General features: G+C 42.1%; 1 protein-coding gene across 1 annotated transcript in view; it reads right to left on the bottom strand.

Annotated features, from left to right (window-relative positions):
• Window positions 1–8,897: 8,897 nt before the first annotated feature.
• The window catches only part of TEX261 (testis expressed 261), a 124,374-nt gene continuing 115,023 nt past the window's right edge, over window positions 8,898–18,248 (bottom strand). The window contains exon 6 of the mRNA XM_069632267.1: window positions 8,898–10,880. Within this exon, the coding sequence (XP_069488368.1) occupies window positions 10,765–10,880 (116 nt within the window). The 3' untranslated portion in view covers window positions 8,898–10,764. The remainder of the gene's footprint in view (window positions 10,881–18,248) is intronic.

Below are 18,248 nucleotides of genomic sequence, written 5' to 3'. Positions count from 1 at the left end.
TTGGCATTGTGTAGGAGTATGCAGGTATGGTGGAAGCAGCCAGGCATGAGGCTTGGCAGGCATGAGATGGGTGTAGGCGGGGGGAGGGGAGGGGCGGTTTGAGGGGGTAGACATGTAAATGGCAAGCAGGCATGAGGAAGGTTAGGGTAGGCAGTTATGGGGTATGTGGTCTGTAAGTAGGCATAGGACAGCTGCGGGAATGCACAGGGATAGCAGACATGGGGTGAGTGGGAGTTAGGCAGGCATGGGACTAGAGGGTGTAGACTGGTGGAAGAAGGGTGTGGTAGGAGCTAGCAGTTGTGGATAGGGTGGGTGTAGGATGTTGGTGGGCAGAGATACACAGCACCATACTGCTGCTAGGTACAGGCAGATGGAAAACAAATCGAGTAGGCCATGCAGTTGGAGCAGGAGTGCTTAAAGGAAAAAACACAAAATAGCCAACCGTAAATATGTTTGGGCTGCGCTGCATTGGCTCCTCAAGATCGGGCGCAAAAAGAAAAAGAAAAACAAAAGGCATACTTGCATGGATCGGATGAAGGCAGGCGATAACAACAATTGTTGTTTCCCCAGGTTACCCATATAGGCTTTAAAATACTGAAGAGGGGGCTCTGAGGTAGCAAACTTCAGCATTCATAGCTGCACTCTTTCTTTCAATACCATATTTGCTACACATGTCCTTGATCATACAGCAGTCTGTTTGTGTGATAAGGAACCAGTAGATCCTAATTAGTGATAAGACAGAAATAAGTTGCACAAGGTTGGCTGGATGATTACAGATGCTGCATACTAGACAGTAATTCCAATATAGACCGAATGAGGAGAGAAGGGATGGGTTAAACACAAACTGTGTGGCTGTTTCTTAGAAAGCTTCCAAATAGTGCGATATTAAATACAGTCAATGTCATGCTTGGATCTATACATGAGTGAGACCAATACATTTAGGAAATTAAGAGACTATGCTTGGCAGGTACAACAGAAATACACTATTTTTAAACATTAATATAAACATGCAATATTATATATATTTTTTAATAAATGCAACATAATGATGCCCTTTTGTGGTGTTATTTACTCAGTAGCTGAGGACACAGTGCAGGGAAGACTTGGTTCAAGCATCCACGCAGACACACAAAGCTCCACCCTCTTTACAGCATCTACTTGGGAATCAGTGATGTGAAATGTCTGGGTATGACAGCAGTGTGCTAGCCCTGGTGAGCTATCAGGACAAACACTGCTGTCTTACCCAGTCTTACCCAGTTTGCTCTCCTGACACAGACAGCATACATGAGGAATAGATGAAAACAGATGTTGGTGCTCCGTTTAGTGCTGCAAAGGAAGGATGCCCGTGCCTGCCTCTGGAATACACGTCCATCAGTTCCTGATTTGTATAATCGTAGCTAAACAAGCTCTCATTGGTTTAAATGAGTGCAAAACCACATCAAAAAGCAAAGTGTGAGGTTTCCATTTCATGCACAAGCTTGCAGGTTGCCATGCCAAAACCAGATATTCGCTTCCTCCCTGCCCTTCTTTGTAGACATGTTTTTGTCACATATGGTAGCACAAAACGCTACCAAAATGTGGCAAAACCAAAAATGAGAACAAAGACTTTCTCTTTATAGAAAGCGAAGAAGCCGTCAGTACCTTCCTGCATTTGCAGAACGGATACTGACCCACCAGGAGACTCGGAGTGCGCCTAAGCCATCATACTTCCGCTTCTTAGTTTACATTTGGTTTTAGAAGTGCAAGGTCACCATCCTTTCAAGTTCATCCCATTTGTAGAACTGAGGGGGCTGGAATAGAATCTTACAAAAAGTAAGCAAAGAATATTCCATGCCCTTCCAACCTCAAACATACATCACAAACTCAAAGTCTGTGATTAAGCCTTGACATTTTGAACTAGGATAAAACTTTTTTAAAACTTTTTTTTTTTTTTTTTTTAAACAGAGGCCCCAGTGATCATTGTCAGCACCAGTATTTTCCAATTTTAGGAAACACAAAGATGCATTTGCAGAACACAACTGCTAGTTGGCAGAATTTGGTAGAGCATGTACATCTCGAACAGATGCATGCACTGGTGTGCAGCCACCTTACGTACGATTTGTATTAGATTTTTCTCAATTAGTGATAACATGTTAACAATGACAAATTGATAGCCATTATATGCCCCGATAGTAAAACTACTACTTCGACCTTCACAAAAGCATCCTAATCACATTGAATGTACTGGACAGCCAGATACAAGCAAGGCCAAATTCTACCATCTGTAAGCCACGCATACAGTGTGCTTACTTTTGCAGTGTTTCAGTGAGCCTCCAGTTTTTCCAACTACAATGTGCATTAGCATCTTCCCAACAGTCCCATCCGACTAATTGCTTGGAGTCATTATACTGCTGAACCAGACTAAGACTAGCACCCTGCCAGTGTGTGTTGAGACTAAATCCTTGTCAGAGGGTAGTGCACGATTTGCAGCCTCAATACGGTCATAGGGTTGAACCAGGAAGAGGCTGGTGGAAACATAAGCCCGCTGCACATGTGTAATTACACTGTGCAGGAAAAAAAGAAATGTGGAAAAGCGTAGCCTTTTTTGTCAAAACGTGTGTCTTTCAATCTTACATTTTGAAATTTCTCAACAGCATCCCTAGTCATTTTTTTTTCCATACTGTGTTCCAATTATTAGACTTGTCGTGGTTAAGCGATTGGACATATTACATGCAACACATTGGGTGAATAACGCGACCCTGCTTGAAATACAATTTACCTGCAGTGGAGATGAGAACTGCTTCCCAATGTTACAGTATGTTCTTTCCAATGTTATCACCCCCGTAGATAAAGGGGCCGTGCATGACTGAATTCCTTGCATACTTCTTCCTGCATCATTTTCTTTATATAAAAGCTTATGCACCTACCTCTTCAGCATAATATTTTCAATATAAAAGTCCAATAAAAAGTATTTAAACTTGGTTATTTTGTTTGACATTTGATTTCAAGTGTTATACAGCAATTGGATTGGTTCTTATTGAAGTGCCAACAAAAATGTGTTATTACCGCAAATATATGCTGATCATTATTCAGGGTTATAGGATAGCTGAGGTTCTGCTTTAGAAAGTCCTTGCGTCCATTTGGCATGGCAATGACATTTTATCAGGAACCTGAAGGTTCGAGCATGAAACATAGTAAACATGATTAGACACAGGAATGACCAGGGATTATGACCTTCCTTCAAGGGTGGAGACCTAGAGGTGGCCTAATGCCACTTGCCCCAGAATTCTGTTTAGTTACTAACTGCTTTCGATGTAGACAGATTAATTGATGCTAATTGATGCTGGAGCATTATTAACTGTTACTTCTTCCGCACGAGAGTAGTCTAGAAAACATACAGGATACCAGAGTACATATTAACAGGCCACACAATTTCTTTCTAGTTTCCTGAGCTTTTATTACAACTAGTTTAAGGTAGCCCGTTGTTTCTTCAATTCTAGATGAAACATAATACTTTCTTCCTGATAGAAATGAATTGGAAAAAGATCTGAATACACAGAAAGTTAAGGTTAAATGTGTCATGGACCAGTACAGTCTTGTTGTGGTTAATTGAAACATGTCCGGATGACCCTGTAGAAAGCTTGCATTAGGATTTCAAACTGTGGACTGTTATTAATTATGCACCCCCTAATCACAGAATACAGTCTTAGGTTTCTGCATTATGCAATATTGACCAGGGATAAAAGCAACCATTTTCCTCAGCAACTAATGTTACGAAGGGAGCCCAGATGAAAAAGCAAGTAGCTAGTTCCAAGGCAAATGAACGCAATCACATTAACTGGAATAGGACAGATGGTACAGTGGCTTCAGCATGGCCAAAGAACATCTTTACTCCGCATAATTTTTCCTGTTTTTGAACCTCGGGCGTCTGGATGCACCCGAACAGGAGACTTGGCCACTATTTTAACCCAAAGCAGCAACCCACATGATTTTGGGGACAGCAGATAATAAATCAAGTGTGAATTTTGATAGCACAAGCAGTAAAGAAATATCCACACAGAGGGGACGATTTTTTATACTGTAATCATAGTCACAAAGTAAAATATGAAAGATAAAAGGGACGCAAACTCAGTTGATATCCAGGCGTTAATGAAAGCTAAAAATACCAAATTGTCTTATTGTAAGCAACAACACTGAACAAGAGCATTCCTTTAGATTGCTTGGATTCTTGCCACGCACAGCTCCCATTTGCATGATCCGCAAGCGTATCTGAAAGAGTGGGGTTCGGTTACAGGCAAGAAAGAAAATGCAAGCTATCTTTGCTGTTGGATTGATGCATGCAGATCAAAAACACCATGCATGAGCTCTGCTTGTGGATCAATTTCTAGGAGTTCTCGTCAAAGGCACAGGGACATTCATGTTCAAAGGGTTAGCCTTGTGTGCACAAGGTGCTAGGATGTATCTTGGCCAGGGCTGCGGTGGAGTATACATTGGTATAGTGTTCTGACGTTTCAGGTCTGCTGGGAGGAGTGTTCAACTGCCATGTGTGGATGGGTTAGTTGGTAAGCATTTTGTGTTTTCGAACACTGAATGAGCGGTTTAATGCAGGAAGCAGGCAGTGGAGACCTGTATGGACAGTGTGCTTAGGACTGCAGACAATCTTGTGGCACCATATACAAATAATAACATAACACAGCAGGCATGACACGCCATAAAGCATGACAATGCATAGCAAAGCATGAAAAGTGCCAAACAAAAGAGGTCCAACTCCTTGCACTGCAACCACTGGCCTCGGCAGACGGCTATCATTACACTTTCTTCCTTTGCCTCTGTCAATCTAAATCGAACAATAGCTGTGGTATAATATTCCAACAAGGTGACATTTCTAATCAAATTAAATCTCCCTACAGCAGCCAGACCAGATGGGTTAGCAAATATAGCTTCAAAAGATGCCCCTAGCAAGTAAGCTGTGCATCTAAACCCTCGTTATTACTACAGTTTGATCAAACAACATCCACATTGCTGGTAGGCTGGAACAGGGAAGCTGCTCTTTTAGTAAAACTGCTCAACAATACAGGACAGGTCTTTGGAAAAATGCTCTTGTAGGTAACATGAGCAGCCCTACAGATGAGGGGTGTATCAGCCACTTTTACTCGCTATAAATTGGCAAATGCTCTCAAAAAATGAAAATAGGGAGTGTAAATACTCCCAACAAAAAAAGGGGAACAGACACATAAGGTGCCTTCCCCCTTGCTTTCAGCCACCCAGCATCATGCATATGTTTGGACAAGCAATCCACGCTGTTCCAAAGGAAGAAACTACTATCATTAATGCCTGATCTGAGGTGGTCAAAATTTTGCTTTTAATTAGCATGAACAACTAGGTCAAAGTAGTATTTGTTAAGAAATCATTTTGGTTTTACAGTCAACATATGTTTTTGCACGCTAATAAAATAATCACATTTCACTCCCCAAAAAATCATTTTACTTAATACTCCCACTTAAAATTCTTACCTGGAGCACTGTACATGAGAGATGGAGTAATGATCAAGCAGAAAAGTGCATTGTAAATTCGATTAGGAACGTAATATTGGCAGTAGCAAATCCAAAAAGCTACTAGTAGGGCAATTATGTAGGATGCATTTATCATGCTGTGGGTTTTGCTAGGAGGATGAAACTGGATAATTGCGGGAGACGCCTTGGAACAATATTTGTGGGTTGTCCCGAGATTCGTAAGTTGACCCACCTTACCCAATCTTTTCTTATGTGGATGTTTCAGTGAACATATTGCAACCGGGCTCACTTTTAACATGTTCAAATGTAATGTCAAAGAGTTCGGGGGTTTCAAGGTTACATTCAAATAGTCCTTATGTATGTGGTCTGCTCACCCCTCGTGGATTATTTTACATTACAGGCCTTGAGATTCGACTATGTAACTGGAACACACACATTGAAAAAAAAGTAGTAAAGCTTTAGTCTGGCTGATCAAGAAGGTAAATAAAGTAGTGTTAGGTAGGGGCTCAGCCAGGCCATTTCCATAGGTTTGGAATGTTGTTGGAGAAAGATTAAAACAGATACAGTGGTTATTTCATTCAAAACTACTAATGGATGCAACCAAACATGGCTACCTAGGCACGGGGAAGGCAGGATCTCTGTAAACCTTAAAAATATATATCTTTACGATGCAAGGCCATTCCATGAAATTACCGCTGCTTTACAGGATCCTGTTACAACCATAATGGTTTGCACAAATCGCAGGAAGCTAGCATTTAAACAGATCTACCCGGCTACTATATCCTTCTATGCAAAACTATGCACTCATTAGTTACCTGGGGGGAGCTCCAAAGCATCAGAGTGATTTTTGGTTCCTGGAAGCCAGGAGGATTACATAGAGTGATGGCTTCACCAAGCTAAGGCCATCAACATGTTTTTTAAACAGCAGGGAAAAGGAAGGAGTTTGGTGGGGTGGGAGGGGAATTTGGGAGTAGTATCCATCACCACTACACTGGTGATCTGAACATGCACACTTTATGGATGTATACATGAACATTATCCATTTGAATGCTTATTTCTTCAAGACATCTGGATGAGTGTGAGTGCTTGGCATCGGTAGTGGGCAATTCTCACTCTTAGTGCTTTTTACCACATGGATTCTTAGAGGATTAATCAGTATACATGTGTAATATTGGGGAAATGAGTGCTGCAATACTGTTACAATTGAATCCTTCATTATACTTACTTGAAATATGTGAAGCATGGCTGCAGCATGAATAGTGAAACAGGATTTGTGGTCTGAATTAATCTGTAAGTATTGTGTTTATAATCATTTCTCTATTCAAGGGGAGTGTGAATCAGCCTATGACCCCAAGATGTACACAGATCCTGGTCAGGAGCAGCTGAGTAGAAGGGGTGCTTACTCCATGTAGCATCAAGGTTCAAATTTTCCACCACCTCCCAGAAGACCTGTGGTTTGTGTACAGTATATAATTTAACCCTTTTTAGATCTTTCACCCTTCGCCCATACCCCATGTATAGAAACATGCATCGCCTTGATAACCCCGAAGGGCTGAACATATCAGAGGGTGTGAAGAGCATCACCCAAGTAACCCTGGGAAAGGTATGCCTTTTTTCTGCTCACCACAAACAACCAGAGACTTCAGTAAAGTTATTTCCTGTCACACATTCAGCTAATTGAAGGATGTGTTGTAAATCAACAATTAAATCTGCCCAGTTCCATCTCATTGAGGACCTAATGAATTAGGCAATGAATGTCTACAAAAGCAGCTAGGGCAACAAGTTTTCGGCCACTCCATGTGAAACAGCCACACAGCGCACATTTATATATCTATTTTAAAGGTTTGAATTGGAACCATATGTACACCCGCCGCTGACGGGCTGAACTGCACTTGGGCGTAGGTGGAAGTTAAGAGGGCTAAATATATACTGAAGAACGACAGTACTGTGAACTGGGTAACGTCCCTGGAAAAATACACGTTTTTAAGGACTTCCGAAATTGAGAGAGCACCGTGACACCAAGTTCCCAGGGTAGGGGTAGGGCATTCCACAGTCTGGGACCATAGGCAGTCGCCCCTGAAGACAGATCTGTAGGCCGGAATCACCAGTAAAGGTTTGTCTGTGGATCGCAGCAAGTGTCAGACTTCATAACAGGTCAATCATCAGCAAGATATCTTGGGTCTAGGTTGTGTACGTGCTTGAAAAACAGGCAGAAAATCTTAAAGTCGATCCTTTCTTTAATAGGAAGCCAGTGGAGAGTTCTACACAGGTGCGAGATCGCTGCAGATTTACACGCCTTAAAAATTAGTACTGAGACGTTGGAGCCCTCTGGTCGAATCATTTGTGTATTAGGAATACCTGCTAGCGTGCGGTTATCATAATCTAATTGTGTACTACCTCATGCCAACTGCAAGTATACGCCATGTATCATATGCTTAAGATTGGGCTGTAGCACGCTATATAAAGGAATAAAATATATACATAAAATTAAAGCCACAACCACAATTAAGTGGTTATTATGGGGATGAGTGGGAGTCAAACATAGAAGGCGGATGAAATAAAACACAAATTGCACCTTGGCTCTGACGAGATTGCCATATGTAACCTAGATTCTTAATTTTGGGAGCAGAGCAAAAGCCAGTCTGGGGCCTAGAAAACATGGTGGTGGTGGGCGGGGGTGGGGGGCGGACCCTTAGATTGATCTGCTAAAAGATGTTTGGGTCGAAACAAAAATGCCCTCGGTTTTTTGTGTTCAACTGAAGCAGATTATGGGACATCCATTACCCCACATTCTTTATACACTGTACTCGTTTATGTAAAGCCTACAAATTGACTCTCAGATAAATCCCAGCAGCGTCATCATAGGAGTGGAAGCCCAGATCAAATTTCCTAAAAATAGCCATTCAAAGGTTAAAGATAAAAGTTTAAACCAAATGGGCAAAAGAGAAAAGCCGAGAGGGACAACACAATGCAATTGTATTACATCCGAGAAATGGCCTGCAAGTTTCACACAGCGGTTGGAAATAAATAAAATGGAACCATTGCAGTGCATGTTCCGATGCTCCACCCACCGACAACAGACGTGACAATAAAATACCATGATCCACTGTGTCAAAGGCCACCGAGAGATCAAGCATTACCAATAAGATTAACTCATGGACAGAGGGTCAACCAATGTTTAAAATACATCCGTTTTCATATTGTGTTTTACATGATCACATTTATATGGGTCAAGTTCTAAAAAAGAACGAAGATTTTAATCCCTAAACACATATCCAGTGCTCTTTGTAACTAATTGCAATTTAATTATTTCAAAGTACCTACAGAATGGAAAAAAAATAGCTTCTGTAGTAATTTAACCTATATGCCCTCGGGTTAGCTTCAGACTAGAAAAGAACAAGTTGCTGCGATAATGGCATTGTTTATTATACTCCTTTACTCTCATTGAATTATAAAAAACATGACAACGTTACAGTCTTAAAATGGAAATATGGCCCAGAGCTGTACCACGCCCTTTAGCAACTGTGTGCTATTCTGCAGGGAAATTGAATGTTAAAAGTCTACACATTTGTAACTTGAAAGCAGGATTCCACCAACAGGTCATGGGCCCAGCCGTTTAACCATTCCATGGTGCAGAATATCCCCACCTCATCCCCAATCTTCAGGGCAGAGGCAGCGATGCAGCTTTTGCTCTATTTGGCCATCAATAGGATTTTATTTGTGGTTGCAGGAACTGTTAGGATTTTTACAAAGAAAACAGTTAATTACACCAAGCATTACTGACTTATTTACTGCAGTCCTGGTTTTTGGTGCACGTGCCTCAGATATCCTGCAAACGCATTTCTTCTCCAAGGGCTTCAGGCAATTTAGTGAATGGTGCTGCATTGAATCCTAGATCCTCATTCATTCAAGGCAGCATACTGCAAAATATGGTCTTCAGTTAATCGAAGTGAAGGATCCACGGAGACATATGAGGATTAAAAAAACAGTCTTAACATCTGATCAAAACGTTATGAGGGTAATGGAACAGAAGAAGCCTTCAAAAAAAGGGCTAATGATCCCTGTGCCAACCAACTACCAAGAAGTGGCTTCAAATTTCTAACCAGAAGGAACAACTCTAAATACCTTAATATTTCTTCTGAAGCTTACAGGCTGTCTAGCATAGTATTTCTTTGATATCAGTAGTTCACGTTCAAACGAAAGTAGACTTACATCTGAGCTTTACGTCACCTGTGTAAACTGCACATCCAGATTAGCGATGCACATTTAAATATTAAAGCATACAGAGGCAGTCAGACCTGTGTAATCCAGGACTGTTTGCTTCAGAATATCACTGTATTCTCATACAAAAATGTAAATCCATGGCAATTTATTACGAAATAGATGTCAGATGATTATCCAGGTGTGACTGCAACTGGATTAGATCAACATTTTGATAAATTGTGCACCCTAAGCAATGACTTTCCAATTGTAGGACCACAGATAACCATAACGGAGGTTTAGAGGGCAATTGCTTTAAATACCAGCCAATATTTTGTTCGTCTTTCGATGATTACTCTTATGAGTTGTACACATTTGGTGACATATCTGCTCACTTTAGTGCCACAGATCCTGTGTAACACAACTTTAGACTTCAACAAGTTGACACCATGCATATTTAGGAAATACGAGAATACTGAAGGGAAATCCTTTCAGGAAAGGTGGCATTCTCTATGCACATCCTTGCTGCCCGTCATGCCCTGGGGACCTTTAGATATTTCAATCTATACACATCAAAAGCTGCTTGTACACACACATTCTTCACATTCAACTAACTTTTGTGGAATGACCTACACATCTCGATCCTGTGTGTGGGTTTTGCTAAACCACAGATGTCAAGCATTTTGTGCGGCCAAAATATGCTGAGCAACGATGAATGTAAGATGTCTAGGTTTTATCCGCATCAGCGTATTTCCGATTTTGGCTCTGAATACTCCAACATCTGAACTGTCTACACTCTCACCTTCATTTGGCTCTTTCTTCATACTCATTCCCATTAGCAAGTTGCACAAGAAAGAATATTTAAAAAAAAACGCAACTGTTTATTCCTCTTACAATCACTGCGGACTATTAGGCAATCTCCTCCATTGGACACGATTTGTTTTCGATAACTGAACTGGTCTTCAGGCTGCACTGTCCACAAAGTCAACAAATCCCCTTTCTGTGTTCTCGTACTAATTGAACATTCCAGTCTGCAATAGGCTGTTCCTCTTTTGGTGAAAATGCCATAGGATTAGAACATCTTCTGTCGACTGGGTAAAATTGCCTCTTTGATGAAAGAAAAGATTAGCAGGATTCCAGAACGTTTGCCTCGCTTGCCTTTTGTGAAGTAATTCGATACGACGTCGTCTGCAAAGAGAAAGAGACAGGTAGGTAACTAAAAGAGCTGAACAAAAAAACAGATCTGCTCACAGCATTCACCAGAATCCAAATACTTGCCTGGTCGTTTCACTACACAAAACACATAGAACTGTTTACCATTTCCCTTTTTTTCCAACCCTGTATTTGCACCCTCCCGCAACTGCCATTTTCTGATTAGAAATCTGGCTCCAGGGCTGGGCAATATTGTATGCTCTTGCAGCAGAAGTCGTTCACCAGTCCCACCTAGTGACTGCAGGAGCTGTACACTTCCTCTCCATGCTTTTGCTTTTACCCATCACCCTACTGATGTGGTTGTATGACTGTCAGTGTTTTTGCAATTGTGAACGTTTCGTGACGGGTCATCAAGCTTAAGGCTCGGGACATGGGGTGCGACATGGAACAATAATGAGGATAGGTAGTTCAGTGAACAAAATAGATGATGGGATGTGCCCTACTGAATCCATATATAAAGTGTTTCTCCCAATTCCATACAAATGGAGTGGAGCCTACAGAGAACATTTACTTAAGACTAATTGAATCCATGCTAGGTTCACGCAAGGAAGCATACACCAATGGCCGGGTGTTCTGCTTCTGCACATCATATGAGAATCGCTACAATGTACCTTCAGTGAAGACCCTGCCTTAATTATTGAAATGCGCATGGTTTCAAAATCATGTGGAAAGTAAGACAAACATCTTCCAGTATCATCTTTCTAATGCTTGTATCTGCTTAGATGCACATGCTTTGCCCAGGCTGACATCTAGTGGTTGGTGCAGAGTATTATGTTATTTCTTTTCAAAGTAAGAAATATGACATCGACAGGGCCGTCCTGAAATACTATCCCTACTGCGACATGTACATTACCTATGATCCTTCATTCGTCAAGGTCCCCAGATTATGTTTCCTATCCTGAGGATGCTGAAAGTCTATAGTGGACTGAATGTGACACCTCACAAGATATAAGAAGTCAATTAGGATTAAACCCCATGTAACGTGTTTGTAATACAGTCAACTCCCAGTGTGTGTAGGACCTGGCAATGGTAGTGCTTTGGACAGGTTCCCCCTTCTCTAGCAGCTTCCAGAGAAACAAAGAATATATTTTCCTCAATGGTTTTGTTTTATTAAGGTAGTACATGATTGCCCTGCGCGAAGAGCCCTTTCTCCCGAGGGTTTTGAAAGAATGGTGCATTGGTTTACATGACATTTTGAAATGTATTTAGGAGACAAGCATGGCTGTGTTCTACAGATAATTACTCACCGTAATCATATTCTAGCCCAGAGAAAGTATTTAAACCTTTGGGAAATCTGAAAGACTTCCCTGTGCCACTGACTGAAGGTGCTTGTGTCACAATGTAAAAAGAGGTCTATGGAATTTGCACACTCCAAAACCAAAAGAAACAGTGTCCGAATTACAGAAAAATACATGAGAGTGAGTGGGAAAAGGGTCTCACTCTCTCCAGGATAAAAATATAAAGTCCTAAAGCCCAGTAAAACGAGCTGGGTTTCTCTAAGGTAGAAGGGAATTAGCACATTTCTGAGAATTCTCCCCAACACCAACATCCAACGAAGAAGATGTGAAGAGATGCCATCAGCCCTTCCTGGACCGTGAAGTGCCCGGTGAAGCCCTGCAGCTAAGCTGACCACGTAATCGTTTTTGACTTCTTCCCTTGATCTGGTGAGACCAACTAGCTGTGAGACTAGCTTCATTTTGGTGCAACACTGACTTGCTGTAACTTTCCAAGGCTGCAGAATCCCAACATCCGGGGACCACTGACCATCATCGAGTGCATTGTCTTCGGAAGTGCGAACCAGGCCAAAACTTCATGGGCATCCAGAGGACTCTACAGAAGCAGGTCATCTTCATCCAGAGTCCCCTCGCCAGAGACCAGGACCGACGGATCAAGTAACTTTTAACCAGAGCTGTTCATTCTTTGGCGCGGAGAAAAAGCATCCAAAACCACACAAGGCTGCGGAATCAAGGAGAATCAATTGCTTCGGAGCCCATCTTTCGAGTGCTGCTGCAGAAGCCCACCAGGCGTCCTGCATTTGATCACCACGACCAAGGACCAGGAACTACAGTGCAACAGGAAGCCATCCAGCTGGAACAAATTCTTCATTTCACAGGTACTGTGGGGACTGGGGTACATCCATCTGTTGCCAATTGTGGCGCTTACTAACTTGGGGAGTGCCATTTTACCCTCAACTCACTTGCATTAGCCTTACTGCTTGTGCTTCTTCAAGGTGGCTCCTCTTGAGCTTCTGTGATTTTCTATTTGAACTACTGTTTATTTTAAAACCTTATTCTAAGAAGAGTGCATCAGAACTGTGAACTAGCCATCGACTTTGGCTGTCCTGGCTCCCTAAAGGGCCACTTCTGAGCCTACTGGCTTTGGCAGTGCTTGTTCCCTTATAGGTTTTAATTGTTCAACACTATTGTTGCTGGGGTACAAGACGGCCTACATCCTTCTGAGTGAATCTAACTGGTTTTCAAAGTACAAAGTTTGTTGAAATCAAACTATAACGTTTCACTCAATATTGCAAAGGTGATCACAAATAAGTGTTATTCCTGGCCTCAAATGATGCCACTCAAGGAGCTGGAATATTTATAACATAAGAAAAGTTTACCTGCTTTATTGCTCTTGTTGAAATTGAATCCTCACTTTCGGTTTCATGTTACTATTCGTTGCTGCTTTTTACAGATTGTCTAATTATTGTTGTGTATATATACATACATACATACATACGTATTTATAACCAAGTGTGTACGTGTTTACTTGGATACGTGTATTTACCAATTTCTCTGTACAGCTCTACAGCTCACATTACCCCTCCTGGGATAAGCCTGGCTGCTCAGTCACACTACCAACTTGTGTAGTACAGGCCCATAGTAAAAGGTGGGTTGCCTAATACCAAGAGAGAAGTCTTGTAAAGTCCCACACCAGTTGGACTACACATATCTTACCTAACATTTGTACAGGGCGCATGTTTAGCCTGGTGTGTGGCACAATGAAATTGCAGGACGCCATGAAAACGCATTCCTTTTCCGACTAATCTGGCAACTGGCCACATAACAGGGGATGTGTCTTAGAAGATTCAGTACCCTCTTGGAGGGGACTACTAAAGTTTGTGTGTGAATAATAGCTACCATAAATAGATTTTGTTGACTGGTTTTATTTTCACGGATGTAAAAGCCCAGTTGTGTAGATTTATAGTAATTTCAGTGTTTTTTGGCATAATTGTGGGTTTTTCCCCTGTAGTGCTAGTCGTCCAAATAAGGGTATACTGAAACGCTGTCCCTTTGGAGGTCTTCTGCCATGATGGCCAGCACCTGTGTAAATACTCGAGTGGCTAATGCAATCCCAAAAGGGAGTACCTTGAATTGGTAGGAAAGAGGACCTAGTTGAACCTGCTGGCAGCATTGAAATATGAAAGTTTGCATCTTTCATATCCAGTGTTGCCATGTAATTTCCCTCTTTGAGAAGTGTAATCACCTCCTGTACCACTTTCCTTTCCACTTCTTGGAAAGGAACATGCAGAAAAATAATTGAGACTAGGCACAAGTAAGCTTCAGACCCATGAGAGGAGAGGAACGGGCACTGCATAGCTATCGATATGGGATGATCTGAAAACCAACGCAGACTCCAACGTCAAATCATCACTAATAAAACTTGATTTATCAGCAGCCATCGACACAGTCCACCAAAATAAACACTCATCAAAAAACGTAAGATATAGGAATTGGCTACGCAGTGTTATTCTGGCTAAAATCCTTCATGGCAGAAAGAAAAGAAACAACTTGGCTAACCCCGTTCAAGTCAACACCCCACAGAACAACTTCCAAAATTCCACAAGGCTCATCTCCCTCACCACTGCTATTCAACAGCAACATGACCCTTCATTAACCTCATCAAAAAACACAGACTCACCCGCTACAATTATGCAGAAGACACATCTACAAAATCAATGCTAGCGAAGAACAAAATCCAAACCTTACCAAACGCCTCACAGAAATAAACCATTGGACGAGTACCAACAGCCTTAAACTCAACCCGGAAAAAACAGAAATCATGATACCGCCCAATGACCATCAAACCAACACCACATAGCATGGCCTACTGAAATGGCAAACTGGCCAGAACCACCCAAAGCGGACAAATATCTCATTAATGGACAAAGAACACTCGACCCACAAGTCAACGCAGTAGTAAAGAAATGTTCCTTCCACCTCCACACAATCCAGCAGATACTTCCCTTTTTTACCTTCCCCTCATAGAACACTCACTGTCATTTATCTCATCATGTCAAGAATAGACTACGCAAAAAAACGCATCTCTCTCGGAATACCAGACTACCTTATCAGGCCTTGCAGATTCTTAAAAATCCCACTATATTTGCAGGGAGAGTTCCTCATTTTACTTACCCAAGAGAAATGCTCTAGCCCCAAGGTGACTGGTGATGAAATACTTAGCAGTACCTTTTGTAAAATGGTGCATGTCGGCATAAACGCACTTCATATTTGCTACATTGCTGTCAAGAGTGCACAGAGGAACTTGTATTTGCCATTTACTGCAATGAAAAATACGTTTCCAACATCCCAATTGTCGCAAGGTCGAGCATCATGCAAATGCTGCTTGCCCTGCATAAAAACTACTTGCCAATGCTAGTGGGCTAGTAGATTATCAACAAACTACAACGAATAAAGAACGCAGCAGCAAGATCCTCAGACTCAGACATTTTCTTCAAACCGCTCTACTTAACACAGCGCAATCCATGGCCAAGGAGCAGAATTCACACAGGGAAAAATTTCCATTTACAAACCAAACCAGAAGACCCAGCAATGCCATTTCCCTTGAACCTAAACAATATTCAAAGCAGAAATGTGGGTAACATCGTTTTCCTGCATGGCAGCAAATCTTTGAATCTCGCTCCCAAAAAAACAGAGGATCACCTAAAGTTTGGAAAATTGCCAAGAACATGACTAACTCACTGAGCTAAACAGAAAAAATCAACAAAGGGAAACTGCCAACACATCACAATGGAAAAAGCAAAACAACCAAAACCTGAAGAACCAAACTGGACCGCTCAATGAAATGAAACACTACCACAAGCACCAAAGAATAGTATTAACTCGACCGATCAACATACCCATGGCACAAAAGAACACAGAGTAATCTCCACTAAACCCACCAGAAACTCTCCAATATATTGCATACTCACACTCTAACACTGAGCAAAATACACTTGTACCTTTACTGCAGCAAAAATCTAAAACCACCACAAACTGCACACACTCCCATCAGGAAACCAAACCAATCGCACACAAATAACCCATACACCACATAACATCTACCAACTAAAACCAAACCAGCGCTTTTTTGAACTGAAGCAAGAAACAGCACATCAAAGTTCTCTTGCGCTTTCCCCCTTTCAATCTCACCAACTAAACACTTTAAGCCCCCTTTCTTTTCAGATCTGCCAGTACACGTGGAGAACAGGAAAACAGAATTGGTGCGCAGTATAAATCACAATAACATTCTTCCCCTTCACAACAAAACTCCCTACTCCCCCTTCCCACTCATCTGGTTCCTCGTTAAAGACTTGATATTAGACTCCTCCTGTGATACCTCAGTTTACGCCTATCCCATTTACTCCTCAGATAATTGTCTGCATTTACTTCCTTGCCTCCCCTCTCTCTTATACGCTATGATATCTGCTCATTCACATCCTCCGGACCCTACCCTTTTGTCTAACCTATCAGCTACTGACTTTGCCCACTTCTAAAGTCACATCTCAGCAACCTCTTCTTCAAATCCTACTCTTCTCTTTCTATAGCTCATTCCTTCTACCGACTTGACTATATTTTCTTGCAGTTCCTTCCTGTTCTCCTGCTCTTTCATGTTCTCCCCTTTGCAGTCTTCATTTTTATCCCTTACTGACTCTGTGGTCACTGCTTACTTGGCACATGCCCACCCCATGGCCTCTCCTTTAGACCCCATTCCTTACTCTCTCATTTCCTCGATCTAGCGATCTTTCATTGCCCATCTCACAGCACTTCTTAATCTATCCTTGACAACCTGCATCTTCCTTTAAACATGCGGTCATCCATTTTTTCAAAAAACCTACTCTTGATGCTTTTCTACCTTCTAATTTTCGCCTCTTTCTTATCCAAACTTCTAGAGAGAGGGTTGTTTATTCTCTGATCTCCCATCTCCACCTTCATTCTTTTCTTCCTCCTCATCTCCAATCTGCTTTCGCCCTGCTCACTCCACGAAATCTGCTCTGCTACACATTTTTAACTCCCTTCTCTCGACCAGGCACAGTACACTATCTTCCATTCTCATTCTCCTTGATCCGTTTGCAGCTTTTGAAACTGTCAATCATCCTACTTTTCGCTCTCCTCATATTGTCTTTCCAGGTCGGTCCTCAAGTGGTTTACAGCTCATCTCTCCAAAGCTCCTATTCTGTCTCTTGGGCTGGGCAGCTCTCTTCTTCCTGTCCACATTTTGGAGTGGCCCCCTTCTTTTCTCTCTATACACCAATCCTATTTCTGCACTCATCAGCTCCCTTAATCGTTCATGTCACTTATGCTGATGAAATGTTCTTCTCCTCTGTCCTTTGTTCCTCCCTTCATGGCACGGTTTCCTACTGCCTACTGGATTGGATTGCCTCATTTACCCCAACCTCAATCCAACCACCCCAACCTCAATCCAACCAAGACCCACTACTTTACTTCTCCCTCCCCTTCCCAACAGCCCTCTGATATCCATTTTCCCCCTACTTTGTTAGCCCTCTTCTACTCGCATTCTTTGAGGTCAGGTCATCTTCACATCTCAGCCACTGCCCGTTCTGCTAGCTCTCTTTAACCTTCAGCAAGCTCGGCCATTCCTCTTTTCAGGCTACAAAGACCCTCTAGTTTTTTCCCTGAATGAACTACTGTTCTGTACTTCTTGGTCTTCCCTCCTCATTTTGCCCTGCTGCGTTCGATTTTAAAGCTATCTGTTTATGGTTTCAAGTCCCGCCCGCTCCCATGTCACCCCTTCTCTTATCTCTGCCTCGCTTCTCTCATTTGATCTCCATTTTCTCTGCCTTGTCTTCAAATCCCTCTATGGTCTTGCCCCCCAATCCCCACCTGCCGCCCACCACACCACCACCCCTCAGTTCTTGGTCTTGATATGGTCCTGCACAGTCACTCTGCTCTCCATCCCTCTTCTTGCTTTCCCTAAACCACCCTGTACTCCCTCTCGCTTCTGATCATTTTCGCTCTTTGATCCAATCACTGGAAGTCCCTTCCACTCACCATCCGTTCCTCCCCTTCGCGCCATGCCTTCCGGAGCCAGCTTAAATTCCATCTGCTT

This window comes from Ambystoma mexicanum, chromosome 6q, assembly GCF_040938575.1.
Source record: "Ambystoma mexicanum isolate Mex_15411 chromosome 6q, UKY_AmexF1_1, whole genome shotgun sequence".
Lineage (NCBI taxonomy): Eukaryota > Metazoa > Chordata > Amphibia > Caudata > Ambystomatidae > Ambystoma > Ambystoma mexicanum.
Note: the sequence above shows the minus strand (reverse complement) of the source record. Positions and strands in the feature narration are given on the sequence as shown.